Genomic DNA, 17,973 nt, shown 5'->3' on the forward strand with positions numbered 1-17,973 from the left:
TTTCCTCAAAATTTCCTCTGCCTTTGTGTCCGCTGCCTGTTCTCTTGGTTCTTTTCATCTTTCCCTGGATAATTCTTCTCTTTCCTTCATCTGCCCCTTTTTCTCTATCAGCCTCTTAGAAGTTGCTTTCCCAGGGTTTCCAAATTGCAACTTTTTTTCATTTGCTCTACTCACCCTTCTGTGGGTGATCCCATCCATTCATATGGTATCCATTGCATAATGACTCCCAAATCCTTCTCACTGGGTCCTTCCTGCCTCCTGAGCTCCAGGCCTATGTGCCTCTGTGGGGGTGTTTCATAAACACTTCAAACACAACACATGTAAAGCTGAAATCTCAGAACGCCCTTCCTGTCTCTGTTGGTATCTCAGTGAGTGGCCCCAACACCCATTCAGTTACCCAAGCAAAAGCTTGAGTCATTCTTGTATCCTTCCTTTTTCTCCCTCCCTACCTCCAGTTAATCATCAAATTCTCTTAACTCTGCCTCCTTAGATGCCCTCAGATGTGTTGACTTGTCTTTGTTCCAATGCCACTCCCTTAGTTCAGGCCCTCATCATTTCCCGCCTGCACTATGGCCACAGCTCCCTAATCCATCTCCTGTCTCCAGCCTTTCCTCTCTCCTGCCCTTTCTGTACCGCTGTCAGAGTTTAGGGAAAACAGATTCTTAAATGATTTTCCAGAGAACTAGTGGTCCACCTTTCAAAACAAGGGTTTCTTAGGCAAATATGAAATGGGTTAGTTAGAAAACATCCCCTCGGGGCGCCTGGGTGGCACAGCGGTTAAGCGTCTGCCTTCAGCTCAGGGCGTGATCCCGGCGTTACGGGATCGAGCCTCACATCAGGCTCCTCTGCTATGAGCCTGCTTCTTCCTCTCCCACTCCCCCTGCTTGTGTTCCCTCTCTCGCTGGCTGTCTCTATCTCTGTCGAATAAATAAATAAAATCTTAAAAAAAAAAAGAAAGAAAGAAAACATCCCCTCTGTGGCCCTTTCTTAGTGATTCACCATGCATATCAGCATATTTAAGGTTCTGAGAAGTCCTGTCACAAAGGTTCTGTTTGGAATTGTTTAACCAAGCATTTCCCAAACTTTTTTGACCCTAAAACCCATTCTCCTGGACATACTTCTAAACACCTTGCAGAACATTATATACTGCTTGAAAACACCAATCTGATCATCTTACTTCTCTATTTGAAAATAGGACAGATAAGTGGATAAACACTAAAGGAAAACAATTTGAACTTTATTCTAGAGCAATGGAAAATCCTTGGAGATTCCTGAGTGGGGAAATGACCTAACATTCAAGCAATCAATAGCTCCCAATGATCAAGCTCTTACAATAGGCTAGGTGCTTCTCATCTACCACCTCTAACCCTTACAACATGGCCATGGGTAGGCATAATCCCCAAGAGAGGAGACTGAATCCAGGTTGGTCAAGTATTGGTCCTACGGTCATATAACCAATAAGAGTGGAGGAGTATCTGGCTCAAGGTCTAGGTGGTTTTAAAGCCAGGGCTGTTTGCCTGCAGGACAGATTGGAAATAGGAAAAATCTAAGGCTTGGACATAAATTCTTAGAAGGCTATCATTTCTTTCTTTGTTCTTCTTCACCTTTGCTCTCACACCCAGATAATGCCTTGAGTACTAGACATTCTTCTAAAGCTTGGGTCTCATTGCATTTTCTGTAGGCCCACTGTATTTTTATCCCCTTATGCACTCAGCAAGTCATCAGCTCCAGAAAAGCCACTCTCCTGCTTAAAAACTGTGTCTCTTCCGAGTGCCTGTCCATGTCCAAATTTCTCAGCCTAACGTTCTAGGTCTTCTCTTATCTGCCATCAACTTTCCTTTCTGATCTTGACTTTGACACTTTTCTAAATATTACTCATATTACCCCATATGAACTACTCACTGTTTAGCAGCCTCCCTGCTTTTGTTCTTGGTGTTCCCCCCTTTTGGAAAGTACCTATCCTTTTGGGTCCCTTTTCACTGTAATTCCGTAGAACAAGTCCTAATCTGGACCAACCAGATGCTTGCAGGTTTTTAGCATAAAAGGGCAGGGAGGCACCTCCGAACTTGGAAAGCAGGTTAACTTCTGAAAATCATACTAGTAAAACCCACAGTGGATGGCATCAGATATCTGTGAAGATGATAGACCCAAAGAAAGTCTCAAGAAGTAGACAGCTAAGATATGAAAACACCTCCCTGGAAGGGAGGAAGAAGGTGCCCAGAGCTTACCATCAGGGCACAACTCTACCTACATGTCTGGAACCATAAGATGAGCAAACGAGATCCTTATCAAATCAATGCAGGAAACAGAGGGAGTAACCAAACCATGATCAATTATTATAACTGGCCAAGGCGGTGACCTGATCAATTACATTCTGCTCTGGTGTATTGAAGCATGGCATGTGCTGTAATAGACGGAAGGCACCTAAGGAGACAGATGGACAGGTGGAGAGGCTGCTGCCAGCATCAACTAGAAGAGACACTCACTGAGTTTGAGGGATACTGACTTGCGGGACAGGGGAAGGATTGGTGATGGAGGGATTGGAAATAGTTCATCCAGCCTTCTCAAATGTGGTTAGTTTTCCGAAAAGTCCTCTGCTTCCTTTGTTCAAATGACAAATCCGTCAAGCCAGCTTTTGAAAACCAGTCTGGCTTTCTTAGACATCATTAGAAAGGGATAGTCTGGGCAGTGGAAAAGGATATCCTCATTCTATCTATCTCATGGGGCTGTGGAGGATTCAAGGAGGTAACGTGTGCTGAGGGATGGATCTAGGCTGTACATAGTGATTGTTCAATAAATGCAAGTGTTTAAATAATCAATCAGTGTAGGGGCACCTGAGTGGCTCAGTTGGTTAAGTGTCTGCCTTCAGCTCAGGTCATGATCTCAGGGTCCTAGGATTGAGCCCCATGTCACACTTCCTGCTCAGCAGAGAGTCTGCTTCTCCCTCTCCCTCTGCCCCCTCCCCACACTCGTGCTCTCTTTCCCTCTCTCTCTCTCAAATAAATAATAATTTAAAAAAAACAACCAGTGTATGGCAACTCTGCTTTAATGACAAGTTCTTATACATTTGCTTAAGGTGAACTGGCTTCCTGGGGTCTAGGTGCTGTGATGATGTTGGGCACCCAAACCCACAAAACAGATTCCATAGCCCTGGAGGAGAATGAGCCAATGGAAATATTGCCTCATGAAGGACCTGGCAACCATCCACCTGGTCTAGGGCATCTCTAGTTCATTATCATCCTCCCACCTCCTTTCTCTAAGTGCCAAGCACATGTCTTACAACATTTTTGCTCTATTTTCAATGCAACCACTTGAGTATATCTCAAATCCTAATTCTATCAGAGTGTATACTCCTTGAGGGTGAAGGCTCTTACATCCCTCTCAGAGCTCCAAATGTCATAAATCTTTAATGAGCTGAAATGAGTTGAATCAAAGACAAGGCAAATGATCTGGGGTTCACATGAAGCCTCTAAGATCTGTCCCCCTCCCCTATGAGGTTCGTTGCAGAGCCCTGGAGAGGAGGCCCAGCACAGCAGGCTAAGAACGCCTCTCCAGGTGTCCCCAGCCCAGGGAGCGGATACAGGAGAGCCTGCTAGGCTGAAGGAGGGCTGTCAGCTGCCCAGAAAGGAGAGGGAGAGATAGACGAATGAAGACAGCAGGTCTTGCCTGCCACACTCACCTGGATCTCGGTCTGCACAGTGCATTTCACCAGTTTAAAGTTCTTCCCAGGGTTGAAGCTGTTGCTATAGAAGCAGACCTTGAGGATCCGCACGTCTTCCTTTTCCACATCTACTGGCACCACCACCATGGGCTCTGGGGGGCCTTCAGGCCGACGTAGTGTGCCCACTTTCACTCGGCTCAGGGGCTCAGACACCCCAGACATCCTCTCAGGCCGCAGCTAGGACCGGCACATCGCAGTCCTGTGGAGATAGCAGAGGGACAGCCCTGAAATGAGTCCGAGGAGGCCCACATGCCTCTTGCCCCAGGGATGGCACCCACCGAGCTCTGGGACCTAGGAAACCACACATCCCCCCATTCTCAAAAACTCCCCTTCAAGGCATCCAGCTTTATGGACCCAGGGAAGCTGAAGCACAAAGGAGCAGTTCGTATAAACATCCGGGTCTGAAACCCGGCCCTCGAACTCCCAGGCTGTGAGCTTTCTCTTCTAGAAGCCCCCTCTCTCCATCACATTTCTCCTCCCACACTGGGCTCCGAGGCAAGAGGCCCACACTTTGCAAAGGCAGCTGTGAGAGGGGGCGGCCGCAGCATGGTTCCAAGGCACAGCTGAGCAGAAAAAGCAAAGAGTTAGACACTAGAAAATAGCAGGAGAGAAACAGGGACAAGAGAAGAGCAGAAGGGGAGAACGGGTGGCCTGGAGGGAGCTGGAATGGACAAGGCAGGAAAGGGTCCAGGTGGGAGGCTGGCCCATCAGCTAATGGCTTTTTCTGCCCCCACCCTCGGCTGCCAGCCCGAACTTTCCTTTCTGGGCAGGAGGCCTCAGTCCCGCAGGATCTCATCATAAGACACATCGTTCATGACACACAGAATTCAAGAGGAACAACACTTCCACAGCCCAATTTGGGAGGCCTTTCTGCCAGGTGGGAGAGGGCTGGGCTGGGCCCCTAGAACACCCAGCCTAGTTGGGACAACAGTTTGGTTGACACTTATATAGACTATAAGAATCCCAGGAATCTTCAGTTCTCCCTGAGTCCCCACAAAATGGGTCCTGACCTCTTGATCCAACACACAACCCTGTGAGGTTTACTCCCCACTGGTCTAAAGTGGGAGCACGCCACGGAAACAATAGGAAGTTTTATCTGATGACTGGTGGTGTCAACCTTGGCCACACATTCGGATGGCCTAGGAAGCTTTTAAGAAAGCCTAAATCCAAGTCCTGAGCCCAAACATGGCCTCTGAGTTGGCCTGTGGGGAGGCCTGGCATTGGTATTTTTAAGTTTCCAAGGATGTTTCTAACATTTAGCCTGGGCCTGGGGGCCACCTTTCTAGGCTAACCTTAGCTCTCATTCTGAATCCATTTTTACAGAAAAATGATCTCTTTTCTAACAAGAGACTCAGGTTCTTGGGGGACAGTGTTAGACCAGGACAAGGGGGACAAAAGGATGGAGCTGGCAATGTGAACACACAAACGCAGAGGTAAATATCTCAGAAGTGGAACCAAAGTTATGTTCTCTTGTTCACACTGTGCTGGATACTAGAAGGGAAGATGGACACAGTCATTGGCTTCAAGGAGTTGTTCCCTTTCAACAGGTGGTGTGTATTATGAGGGCATGAAGGAGATGCTGTGAGGGCCAGGGAAGGAGCAGGGCATGACCCTTCCACCAGGGGCAGGCAGAAAATGGGCACAGCACCAGTCTGGGTCCAGAATTTGGAACAAGACAGATGGAGAAAAGAATACCCAGTTTGCTTTATTTTAGAGACTAATATGTGTATTCTAGAAATATCCATGCCATTTTTCAATGAATATTGACTGAACATGTCCCATGTGCCAATACTCTGCTATGCACTGAGCGTGTATCTCAGTTTCCCCACACCCTCAATAAGGAGTCCAGAGGAAATAACTTGAAAAGCAACCCCAGGAAGCCCACTGAGGAAGGGGGAAATGCGTGCGGAGAAGGAAAAGAGGGTTATCAATAGAGTTATCACTTGGGCAGCTGCAGGGCAGTCCTGCTGGGAGCTCTGGGAACCAGGACATGCTGCGGAGCTACTCCACCCAAGGAGGGGCAGGAAGGGGGGCTCTGGGGTATTTATTCACCCCCTCTTATAGCCATCATTCCCAGCATTGTTAGCCAGTTCTGCACAAGGGCAGGCTGGACTCAGGAGCCAGAGAAGGTCCTCAGGCACAAAGGTGCTGATGCTGATAGGTAGAAGTAGGCAGGAGAATATTGGAATGTCAAGGCCCAAGGGGTATTAGATGGGACAATGACAGATCTGCTATAGGATGTAAAGATGAGGGTAGGGTGTCCTGCCCCTAAAGTGTATACACCTGGTCGTAGAGATAGGTGTACACACACACACACACACACACACACACACACACACACACACTCACAGTAATTGATCCCAGATTCAGGAACTGTTGCGTCTGTCTATTGAACCAGGAGCCCATGACCCCTGGGGATTTGTTCGTATAAACTAGTTTTCAGGCAGGGGCTTCATGATGCAGGTGTTGGGTGGGAAGGAAATGGAGTGGCACGTGGCATCCATCCCCATACTCCAAAGGCATTTAGAAACCAGGGACATGTTCAGTGCTGTCACACTGACCAATGGGGACATGGTCTCAGACCCAGGAAGATAAGTTATGCCTACACCTGCAGGTTACACCACATGGCTTCTGGGCATCCACAATGAAGGGTATGGGGTGCCATTCAGGAGGTGCCCCAGGTGAGACCTCATTCTCATCCAAAGGGTGCTGGTGCCAGTGAGCACACAGGGGACACCCAAGGGACTCCCTGAAACACAGGGGAAGAGTTTGAGAGAGAAGAGTTAAGTAGAAATAACACGTCAGTAAAAGTCAAAAGATCTGGTGCAACCCAAGAGCCTCCATTTTCCCATATTACATTGTGTGCCATTGGCTGCAGTTAAGAGCGAAGCAGGTAAGCCCTTTCTGGCAGGTGGATCGAAGGGCAGAGATAGAGCAAGTGTGTTAGAAAGCTTTGCCGGGGACAGAGGCCAGGGCAATGTCTGGCAGCAGGNATGGGGTGAGACCCCCATGGTGCTCTTAGTGGCTTCAGTCAGTAGCACCATGAAATGTGGCGCTTTCAAATTTGAGCAGCTAAGAGGATGTAAGCATGTGATGAGGACACAGAGCTCAGAGAATTCTCGTTCACTGTTGGTGCAAACGTTGGAAGACAGTTGGACAGTTTCTTACGAAACGAAACATATTCTTACCATACGATCCAGCAATAGTGCTCCTTAGTATTTACCCAAAGGAGTTGAAAACTTATGTCCACACAAAAACCTACACATGGATGTTTATAGCAGCTTTATTCATAACACCAAAACTTAGAAGCAACCAAGATGTCCTTCAGTAGGTGAATGGGTAAATAATCTGTGGTAGATCCAGACGATGGAATATTATTCAGTGCTAAAAAGATATGCTCTATCAAGCCATGAAAAGACGGGGAGGAAACTTAAATGCATCTAACTGAAAGAAGCCAATCTGAGAAGGCTACACACTGTATGGTTCCAACTACATGACATTCTGGAAAAACTACAGAGACAGTGGAAAGATCAGTGGTTTCCAGGGGCTAGGGGGAAAGAAGCCATGAATAGGTGGAGCACAGAGGATTTTAAGGGCACTGCAGATAGTCTCTGTGTGACGTTATAACAATGGATACCTGTCGTTACACATCTGTCCAAGCTTGTGGAGTGTTTAACATCAAGAGTGAACACTAACATAAACTATGGATTTGGCGTGAGAGTGGTGAAATGTAGCTTCATCTATCGTAGTAAATGTCCCACTCTGGTGGGGGTGTCCACAGTGGGCACGGCGTGCATGTGTGTGTGGGGGGGTTATATGGGAAATCTCTGGACCTTCCTCTCGATTTTGCCGTGAACATAACACTGGGCCAAAAAATAAAGTGTATTAAGGAAAAAATGTAATGATGAGAAACCACAGAAGGATCATTGACCCCCTCTCCAGCCTACTCAGGAACTTGGGAGCCAGCACCCACCTCTACCCTAAGCAAAGAAAACATTCATAGTCTCCATTGGGCTGAGCACAGCCCACCCAGACTGATGCATTGGCCAATGCCAACATGAGTGGAGGACCCTGGTTTCTTATCTTCATTAGTTTTTCCAGGGTCTTGGTTCAGGAGCCATCATTTCTAGTAGTCCGACTCTGAGCTGAGTATGGAGCCCAACACAGGGCTCGATCTCACAACCCTAAGATCGCGACCTGAGCTGAAACCAAGAGTCGGATGCTTAAACAACTGCCCCAGCCAGGTACCCCAGATGTACTTTTACCTTCAGCCTGAGGTAAGTCCTGTGGGCCGGCCCACAGCAGTAACCTTTGGCAGCAGTAACCTTTGGCTATTTATTCCAAAAAATGTAACTGCTTTGTACCACCATCCTCGGAGACGGGCAGGGATGAGTATGCCCATTATACAGATGAGAAAACATAACGAAGTTTAAGCCATCTGGTCAAGGATTTCTGCTTGCTGAGTAGCCAACTTGGATCCCAGAACAGATTCGAATCCAAGTGCAAAGTTTCTCCCACTTTCCCATCTGCCTTTGAAGAAGATGGTGTCTCTTGATACTACTGAGGTTGGCACAGACTCCATGCAAGGAGGAATGTGTCAACTCGGCATTGACTATCCCCAGGCTGTGAAGAATCCTGAGGTCCTCTGGCTTAGGGAGCATTACCCTCCCCAGGCTAGGACTCGGTCATGAGAATTCCTGGGTGGGGGAGGAGGGAACTTGTGTTTGGTTAAAAGACGAGGGCCTGGAAAGGTGGTGCCACATCTCCATGGGTACATGGCAGCTTCCTCAAGGGCACCACAAACTCCCATCTGTCGGCACTGGTCTGCAATGGACTGCCAAGGGACCCCCCCAAACTCTCTGGAGCACAGTAACTGAAAGGTGTGACATAAGGAGCACCTCAGCCACCTGTCTTCAGGGTCTCGGAGATCATAGCCCTTGACCTCATTCACAGGCTTCTCTCACTGTCCCTCAGCCAGCTCATTTTCTGGCTAGCTCTAAAACCTTGGGCTAGTTCCTTAACCTCTCTTGGCCTCATCTGCCTCACCTATAAAATGGGTGTAATGCTACCTGCCCTATTTTCCTTATAGAAGTTTTGTGAGGACAAAGTGTAAAAACATAAGTGAAAATTCATTATAAGCAATAAAGTTGAGAGCACAAATGGAAGGCTTTATCATCATAGCTTTCACTTGCTTATTTTCCAAAATCTTGTCTGACTATCTGTATTCTCCATATCTTGTTCTCCCTGCCAATGGCTCTCCAGGGGGAGGGGCCGGGGGGGGATAGACAGAGGTCAGATTTGCAGCATTTGCCCATTTCCATGGTGTAAATATTCCCACTACGGCTGATTTCAAGCTGCCAACATATGCCACTGAACACAGAGTTGGGAAGATATGAGAATAATTCACTGCCTTTGGCTCCTGTTTCTGACAATAGAACTTGTCTATTTCTCTAGATTTTGCCAGATGACTTGAATTTCTCATCACTAGCTTGTCTCTGTATTTTGATGAAATCCTCTGACTCTCAACTTGTGAGCCAAAAGTACTGCCCCTTTTTCCAATCAAGACCTGGACCCTCAGCCTGGCAATCCCTCCCTGCACCCCAGCCTGCCCCAGCCCCTGCGATCAGTGTCAGAGGAGAGAAGGTCCCATAGCACCAGCGGAAACCCTGGCTCTAAGCCATCGTGGGCTCCAGCTTGCCTCCCAACCCAGATCTGCCCAAGTCCAAATCAAAGAACAACAAACACAAGGAAATGGGCTTAAATTAAAACAGGAAAAGTTTTGATTGGCTATAAAAATGTCTCAGCCAAAACCTGGAAAGGGTAGTCAGGGATGTTGTACAATCTCTAAGACCCTGAAGTCTTCAGGAAGAAAATAAATGACACTCTTCCTGAATGGCAAGACATTCACCTGCCGAAAGGAGGGGTCCTGAAGCAGGACTAAGTCCCATTCAGATCCTCTGGGTTACCACTGGGCCCAGGGCTATGTTCCCGGCAGGGGAAGATGACAGGGTCATGGGCGTCAATATCACAGAAAAATACAATCTTGCACTTGAAGACATTGTCGGGTAATGTTATGTCTTTATTGAACACATCCTGTGTGCCAGGAATTTGTGTAAGTAATCGCCAAAGACAAGAGGGCTGGTGTTGTGTCCTGCTACCGGGCTTAGGGAGTCGTATCCAGCTCTGCCACCGACTGGCTCTGAGGCCAGATGGGTCAGAGTTTCCAAACAGCAGCTGGTACGTGGATGACGGCCTCTGATGGTTTCCAGTGACTGTGGCAAAATGGGAAAAATACGGACACTACAGAGAATTTATCACAAAGCTTAACGTATTCTTTTTGAAGGGCAGGCTTTTATTCTAACATTGTCTCTCTACCTTTGTCGGTTTTCCAATGCTCATTTGTTTATCAAGTGACAATGACAGTCTCTGGCAAATGACATTGAAGCTGGGCCTCTCAGAGAGTCAGATGTGGGAGCGGATGCTGGGAATCCTGAGCATAAATTGCACTGTCTCGAGGATTGGAAGTTCTGCCCATGATCTGAGGAAGCATGGGGAGGGGCCATTAGTCAGAAAGGCGGCACACTGTCAGGGGGAAGGAGCATTCGCCTGCTCACCTGACTCATCAAACCTGCGTTTAAAACTCATGTCCTCGGGCTGCCATGTCACATAAGTCTGGGGCGTTCCTCACCATGCGCTTCAGGGTCAGGCAACGTGGTGGCCTTCAAGCCTCTGCCACTGACCGTTTGTGTGACCTGGACAAGGTCACCTTGCTAAGCTTCAGTTTCCTTTCTCGGGGGCTGGGACTAACATTACCTATCTTGCAGAACTTTCTGGAGAATCTGGAGATTACCTCTGTAAACTCCCTGGCACATGTATTTTTTAAGTGCCTGTGACTTGGCAGAAGAAAGAATCAGAAACTCCATACTAGTCCCAACTCGCCAAACATTAGACCGGCCCAGTGAGTCCGGAATCGGCTCCTTCCGTCTCCACTCCTGATACTACCTTTGTGCCAGCACCCACCTTCCTCCACCCGCCTGCCCACCTGGGAAGCTCAGCCCTCTCTCCCACTCTCTGTGCACACACACAGGGCCATCGTCTGTCCTGAGAACACCATAGAAGTGTGGAAGGAAGCCTCGCGAGAGACAGTCACAATATAAGCCCTTTGGATCTAGCAGAAGCCAGCATGTCACGAGACACACGCTTTATTTCCACTCTGTCTCTGAGTCACTTCCTCTTGCTGTTTCCACATCAACGAAATGGGGAACACATGCCTTTCCTTTGCAAAGACCTGCTGAGAACAGCCACTTCACTAATTGGCAGTGACCTGGCCGTCTCAGGGAGCCAGGCCTACGTTCCTGGGCGAGCTGGGCCCTGCTGGGGCCATGTAGTGCATCCTCGGAGCCCAAGCCCTTTCAGCCCCTTAGTTCCCATGGGGCCAGCGTGGTGCCCGCTCCAGGGCCCCCCAATCCATCACTTGGTTAATCCCTTCCCCTCCCCTCTGAGCATCCCTCACCATTACCTCTTGAAGGAAGGAACCAGAAAGGTGGTGATTATCCCCCAGCTATAATTCAGTGCAATTCAGAAAGCATTTAGTGAGGCTCTAGCACATTTTCAGCTCACCACCCCCACACACATCACCCCCTCAGGATCATTCTGTGGCCAGCACCTACCAACCCAGAGGCCAGCTGATGTGGGGCAGAAGGGGAGCAACAGAGATGTGTGACCCTGTCCTTCCTTGTTCCTGTTCTCCTTGTTAGTTCAAGGACTCTGATTCCTAGAGCTAGGCAGACCTCCTGTGTGCCCTCTGGGCTCCGCTGCTCCCCCAACCCTTGAGAAAATCCCCGGCACCTTGCTCCTTATTTGCCAGTTCATGAATGATTGTGGCTGGCCTGCTTTTGTCCCTCCTTCCTCCCTTCCCCCTCCCTCCCTCCTTTTTTCCTTCCTCCCTCCCCTCTCCTATTCTTCCCTTCTTCTCCTCCCCACCCCCCTCCCCGCCTTTCTGCCTTCCTATGTTTTAGGAGGTATGCCAGACTCCAGAGATATGCAGCTAAACAGAAGAGGGAAGAGGGTCCCTATCCAGCAGACACTCATAATCTGGGAAAGAGGAAAGATCTGAACACAATACAACCACAGCATGGTATGGGATCTAATAGGGGTTCACGCTTGGTGCTTGGGGAGCACGGAAGAGCAATGGCTTAGGGGGCCCCAGGATCTCAGGAAAAGGTGACACCGCAAGATCGGAAACCACGTGACGTGGCATAAGGCTGGTGAGGAGGGTGGCAAGGGGTGTTGGGAAATGAGACGAGACGGTGGCAATGTGCTAGGGAATTTGAACTTCACCCATGGAGAAGCAGAGTTTCATTTAAAAGATATAATTTGGGGGGCACCTGGGTGGCTCATTTGGTTAAGCGTCTGTCTTCGGCTCAGGTCATGATCCCAGGGTCCTGGGATCGAGCCCCGCATCGGGCTCCCTGCTCTGTGGGGGGCCTGCTTCTCTCTCTCCCTCTGCTGCTCCCCTTGCTTGTTCTCTCTCTCTCTGTGTCAAATAAATAAAATTTTAAAAAGTAATAAAAAAAAGATAGAAGATATAATTTGGGCTTGAGGACGAAGCACAGGTGTGAGCTGGGAAGCAGCGGGGCTGTTCTGATGATGCAGCCCGGGTCTGCGGATCACAACTGGTGATGCAGGGGAGGGGTGACCTGACCTGGAGACTTTGCCAGTTTTCCTGGTGTAAATGTTTCCATGGCTGATTTCAAGCTGCCGATGTGACTTTGCTGAAAGTGCCTTTGGGGAGAAATGGGTGCTGTCAGCTTGTAAGAGCTGGTTCTAGCACACCGCTGCCTGAACAGTGATTGGGCAGGGGCTGGGGGGCACATTTCAGAGGACTTGCCTCCAGTCCTCCTCCAACCCGACCCTTGACCCTCCTGGTCCTGCAGTCTCCCGACCCAGCACTTCAAGACAGCAATATATGAGATGCCCAGAAGCCTGGAGTTTTAAGATGTGCTTCTCCCTCCAAGGAGCTTCTGTTACTGTCCAATCTCCTAAAGGTTGTAATTTTCAAAACCACTATTCCTTGTCATCTCTAATCCCAAACTGAATTCTTTCCCAGCTTCTCCACTTTGAGTCATGATCTCAACTCTTTCCTTTTCTCCCAGCCTTCGACTCCAGCTAATCTCATTTCCCCATCTGTGTGCATTGTAGAGTTGGTCGTTGAGCAGGGAAATTTGGTACCATGATGAATCAATGCTTCAGTTGGGCATTTGACTGGGTTCTTCCCCCATTTTCTTGAGAGGTTAATGAGGAGGGAAGATGACAAGTAGTGTCAATTCATACGCAGTCAGATGTTTTCTTTTTTTTTTTTTTTTAAGATTTTTATTCATTTGAAAGGGAGAGAGACAGAGCACAAGCAGGGGGAGAGACAGAGGCAGAGAGAGAAGCAGACTCCCTGCTGAGGTGGGAGCCCGATGTGGGGCTCAATCCCAGGACCTGGAGATCATGACCTGAGCCGAAGGCAGATGCTTAACCATCTGAGCCACCCAGGTGCCCCCCGGTCAAATGGTTTCTCCACTGACTGCTGATCAAGCGTCTATATTCACTTGGGGACAAACTGCTATTTTAATTGGCCTTTGTTCACACCTTTTAATTTGGTATCAAAGAGTTTGTGGTTATCAGACAAGAAGCTCCAAGCAAGGCACAGGATGGGGAGAGATTGTGACTTTAATTGCAGGCCACAAAAGATCCCTGAAACTGCAACAGGTTGGTAGACATGCCAAGTGTAACAAAATACAACTGGTGAAATATGATAAACGTGAAGTTCTTTACGTAGATTTAAAAAAAAAAAATCTTCCCCGAGCTGGGATGAGGAAGATGTGGTTTAGCAACAGCATGGGTTAAACAAAAACGGGGTTTAAGCTGTCTGTGAACTCATGGTTAGTCACTATGATACGGCTGCCAAAAAGATCAATGCAGTTTTGGGGCTACTAGAAAAATCCCTAAAATAAGGACGGTGATTTTCTCCGGGCTCTGCATAGATGTGACCACAACAGCACTATTGACCCCGAGGTTTGATAGGCTGCTTTCTAGAGGAAGGACATTTAGAGCCCTGGGAGCCTGGGGACTCTGTCACATGACACGGAAGAGAAGGGACAGTGGAGTCCTGGGAAGTGAGTACAGGATTGCTGGTTTCAAATGGTTGTAGGGCTGCCATGCAAAAGATGGACCCCACTCTTTCATCCAAGTCAAGGATTAAAAAAAGTGCAACGGAAGGACAGGACGAAAGAGGGTCTTTACATTGTGCAGATGACACCCTTTTCTAGAGTATTTGCACTCTTGCTGTCTTGCTGACATCTCCCAAGACAGAAGTCATTCCCATTTGGAGGATGAGGAAAAGCGACTGAGCGGCTTGCCTAGGCTCACCTTTATTAAGTGGCAGAGGCAGGACCAGAACTCGGATTTCCCATTTTAACCCAACAAATGCAAGTCGGTGCCAACTGCTCCGATCCCATCAGGGAGCCTCCCACTCTGGCTTTGTCTCCACACATCCAGGTTATTTCTGTGCCAGAGATGATAGCCCAGATGAACACTGCTTTTCTGTGTGGCCCCACTATCCTGCTCAAAAAGAAACTTACATGTAAGCTCATCAGTTTCTAGCCAGGCAGCGCGAAAAGGAATACCAGCCTTTGATATATTAATATGTGTAATAATGACAGCGATGTCAACTTTTATTTTTAAGTTATCTCTTAGGACACATTTAATAAACATGAAAAGAACTGACCATAAAAATCAACAATTAAAAAAAACTGACTTTTTTTTTTCAGCGAGAAAGTATAAACCCAGTACTAACAGTTGCCCTCTTGTCTATTACCACCGTGAAAACAGCTAAAACATCCTCTTGAACAGGCTTCTCCACCTGCCAACCCCCAATCTGCTCCTCTTTGCAAATCCAGCATACAAATTTGCTTTATGTAAACAGATGTCAAAACCATTAAACAAGACGATGGCCCCCATCTGTACCCAGCAGCCATCAGCTTTCGTTTTAATGTGGATTGGATAAAACAGCAGTTTAGATGCCCCGTCAAGCAAACAGGATGCCACCTGTGTGTGAAAAGACTTGAGGAAATTAAAAATAGGTGGAAAAATCCTCAGCAGTTAAAATGCTAATGACAACAACTTTGAGGTACCACTACAAATCGACTAAATAAGCCAAGACACCAAGAGAAAAAGAATAAAATGCTATGTGTGTGGCCTTGAAATGAAGCTGGGACAATTTCCGGGTGATTCCGAACTGGCTTTCTGAAGGCAAAGTAACTCCCGGGTATGGACCTGGTCCCGCTACTTTGGGAAACACACCACGTACATTAAAGGGGGAGAGCATGGATCATTTGCACAAAGACGTTCATACCTGTACTATTTATAACAGATCGTAAAATCAGAACAAAATCCTCAGAGCACTGCTTGGGGGGGGGGGTTTCTAGGCAATATCAATAATGATAAACTCGATTAAAATATGTGCAGTGGTCATACATAAAATATCTGTATAAAAATGTGAAGTGACAGGGAATGAAGCTCACATCCTGATTATAATGACATGAAAATGCATCTACATTTAGAATGACATATAGATAAAAGATCTTAAGTTCTTTGACTGTTAAGTAGGTTAAATATATGAAAAAATCAGTGACTTCCGCACAGACAGAAGCCAGCCCTCTCTCCGTTGTCCACCTCGACCTCCGTGTGTGACACAATCCTCCTTTCTGTGCTCTGCACGTAGCCTGGAGAGTGGCCAGTCCTCTGGCCCCAAAGCTAGACTAGAGAGCAAACAGGCCCTGGAAATCCAGATGTCCGGATCCTCTCCACAGTCAGGACTGGGGATGAATAGGGTAGAGAGATATCCCAATATAATCTGCCAAGAGAGCCCCAGGACTAGACAGTTCTCTTCAACTGTCCTCTAAGAGAGTACAGCATTGGCGGCATGGCAGGGAGCCTTGCCCTGCTGGGACCCTGAGTGTGTGTCCTCTTCCTTCCTCCACCTCTGCTCGCACACTGAGGGGCTCACTTCTGAGAACTAATAGCACTTCCCTGGACTGACCTTGGGCCAATGCCTCACACACACGATAAGCCCATTCAATCCTCATAACACACCCAAAAGGTAGGTACTGTTATCATCCATCCCATGGAAGACGGAGGTGAAGCTGAGCCAAGTGACTTCTGGAAGGCCACACAGCAAGTACAGAGCAGAGCTGGGGCTCTGTACCCCCACACCCTGTAGTGATGCAGGGTCTCAGGCTGCCCGTGAAGGCGGCCTCGCTCGCCCCATAGACACCCCCAGGGTACTGTCCTTTGGGGCTCTAGATTCTAATCGTGACAAGAATAGACTGTTGGATCTGCAATATGGTCTCAAACAGGACCTGGTCCCAAGGCTACCTCAGCCTGGCTGTGTGCCCATGTGTCAGTACAGATATTGACAAAAACCCTCTCCTTGACCAAACTTCAGTCGGGTTCCTTGGAGTCCTCCTCTCTTCCGTCTCTGCCCTTATGGAGTCCATCTTTAGCAAGACTCCTGCTAGGGGGATTCGCCAGAATTCCCCACCTTCTACAGGTGATTATTTCTGATATCTGATGGAATTTCTCATCCCCACCCCTCCATCCCCAGCCCCTAGGTAATATCGGATTGCCCTGGCCTGCCTTCAGCAGCAATTCTGTTAGGTCCCTTTAGAAAAGAATTACCCTACAGTCTTAGCAATTTTTCCATCCACTAATTTCCCACCCTGCTCCTTGGCTATAAATCCCTACTTTTCCTTGTTTTATTTTCACATCTTTCCCTTATGGCAAAACCCCATTGCTGTAGTCCTCCTGAATAAAGTCTGCCTTACCATCTTTTACAAGTATCTGAATAATTTTTCTGTAACAATGTAGACGTAAGTAGATGGATACATCGCAAGGCTCAGTCCCATCCCAGTGAGTGGAGACCTCTGGGGCTGGGTCGGGCCACCTGCCCTTTTTACTGACATCCCAAGTGACTCTGATACTCACCCACAGGCAGCAGGGGTGCGGATGGGACAGCGGGTTTGGCCCTTGTCTCACTGGAGAGAATTGAGCTTCAAAGAGGCTGACACGTGAGGACTCTCCTCTGGGACCAAGGTCTCCCGATTCCCCGGCTGGAGGCCTCTCATTCCCGGGACAGGTCCTATAGTTACAACTGGTTCTCAAACACGGGACCTTTCTGGGTATCTCTGAGCCTCTTATTTCAGAGCACAGTAGTGGTTTCTGTTTCAGTCTCTTGTTACTCAAGCCCATTATTGGGAAACAGACAGAAAGAGAAGAAACAGGTAGTTTCAGTTATTCAGAGCTCAGAAAATTGGGAGGAACCCTGGTCTTTTAAAACTCTAGCCATGATTGGGAATGCTGAGCACAGCAGCGAGAAACCCCCAGCCTAGAGTCCTTCTCCTGCCATCTTCCCAAACACTACTCCAACTGGGGAGGATCTTTTTCTTCCCTGGTGAGAAAAACAAAATAAAACACTAAGGGAAAATCCAACCCCAAATGTTCTGTGCCTGGAGGGAGGCAAAGTTACTGTTAACCTTTTTAAAAGAGAAAGGTCTCATGGACCCCAAGTCAGGCATAGAAACTAAGCCAGGTGGCCTGGCTAGGCCAGGAAAGAACTGATCCATAGGGTCTGTTGTGGGACACTATTTGAGTAGGAGGCCCTGAGAATGGGGGTTTATGGGCTCAGTAATGTGCCATCAAAACAAAACAACAACAAAAAAAAGAGGGATGCGTGGGTGGCTCAGTCGATTAAGCGTCTGCTTCGGCTCAGGTCGTGATCCCAGGGTCCTGCATCAGGCTCCTTGCTCAGTGGGGAGTCTGCTTCTCCCTCTGCCTGCTGCTCCCCCACTTGTGCTCTCTCTCTCTCTCTGACAAATAAATAAATAAAATCTTAAAAAAAAAAAAGGAATAGAAAGAAAAAAGTACCTCTGTCCTTCCCACTGAGGTACGGAGCTGCACTCATACATGGATTCCTATCTGCCCTGAAAGGTAATTGATAAGGAGACCACTATGCAATCAAGGTAGTAGAAAAACTCTGAAGATTATATGCATACTCGCTGTACAAACACACTGCCATGGCTGCAAGTAGGTTGTAGACAGAAAGGGAGACACAGCGAAAATAAACCAGCTGTATTAGAAAGGTAATCAAGTTTTCCTTTTTAATGCGTTTGGCCTCAATGATGAATAATTCTCAAAAATCACTTTGG

The 17,973-nt window shown here is 47.9% G+C and overlaps 1 protein-coding gene across 5 annotated transcripts in view; it reads right to left on the reverse strand.

Moving 5' to 3' along the window:
• The window catches only part of PTK2B (protein tyrosine kinase 2 beta), a 121,339-nt gene that overhangs the window by 55,438 nt on the left and 47,928 nt on the right, over positions 1-17,973 (reverse strand). For 2 of the 5 annotated variants that reach the window (XM_008705119.2, XM_008705117.2), the window contains exons 1-2: positions 16,754-16,951; positions 3,680-3,920 (exon numbers count right to left, since the gene is read on the reverse strand). In XM_008705119.2, the coding sequence (XP_008703341.1) occupies positions 3,680-3,883 (204 nt within the window). In that variant the 5' untranslated portion in view covers positions 3,884-3,920; positions 16,754-16,951. Of the gene's footprint in view, positions 1-3,679; positions 3,921-16,753; positions 16,958-17,973 lie in introns of those variants that run through there. The other 3 variants (XR_571963.2, XM_008705120.2, XM_008705118.2) reach the window with 3 other exon arrangements.

The sequence above is a fragment of the Ursus maritimus genome, unplaced genomic scaffold (assembly GCF_017311325.1).
Source record: "Ursus maritimus isolate PB19 unplaced genomic scaffold, ASM1731132v1 scaffold_11, whole genome shotgun sequence".
Taxonomy (NCBI): domain Eukaryota; kingdom Metazoa; phylum Chordata; class Mammalia; order Carnivora; family Ursidae; genus Ursus; species Ursus maritimus.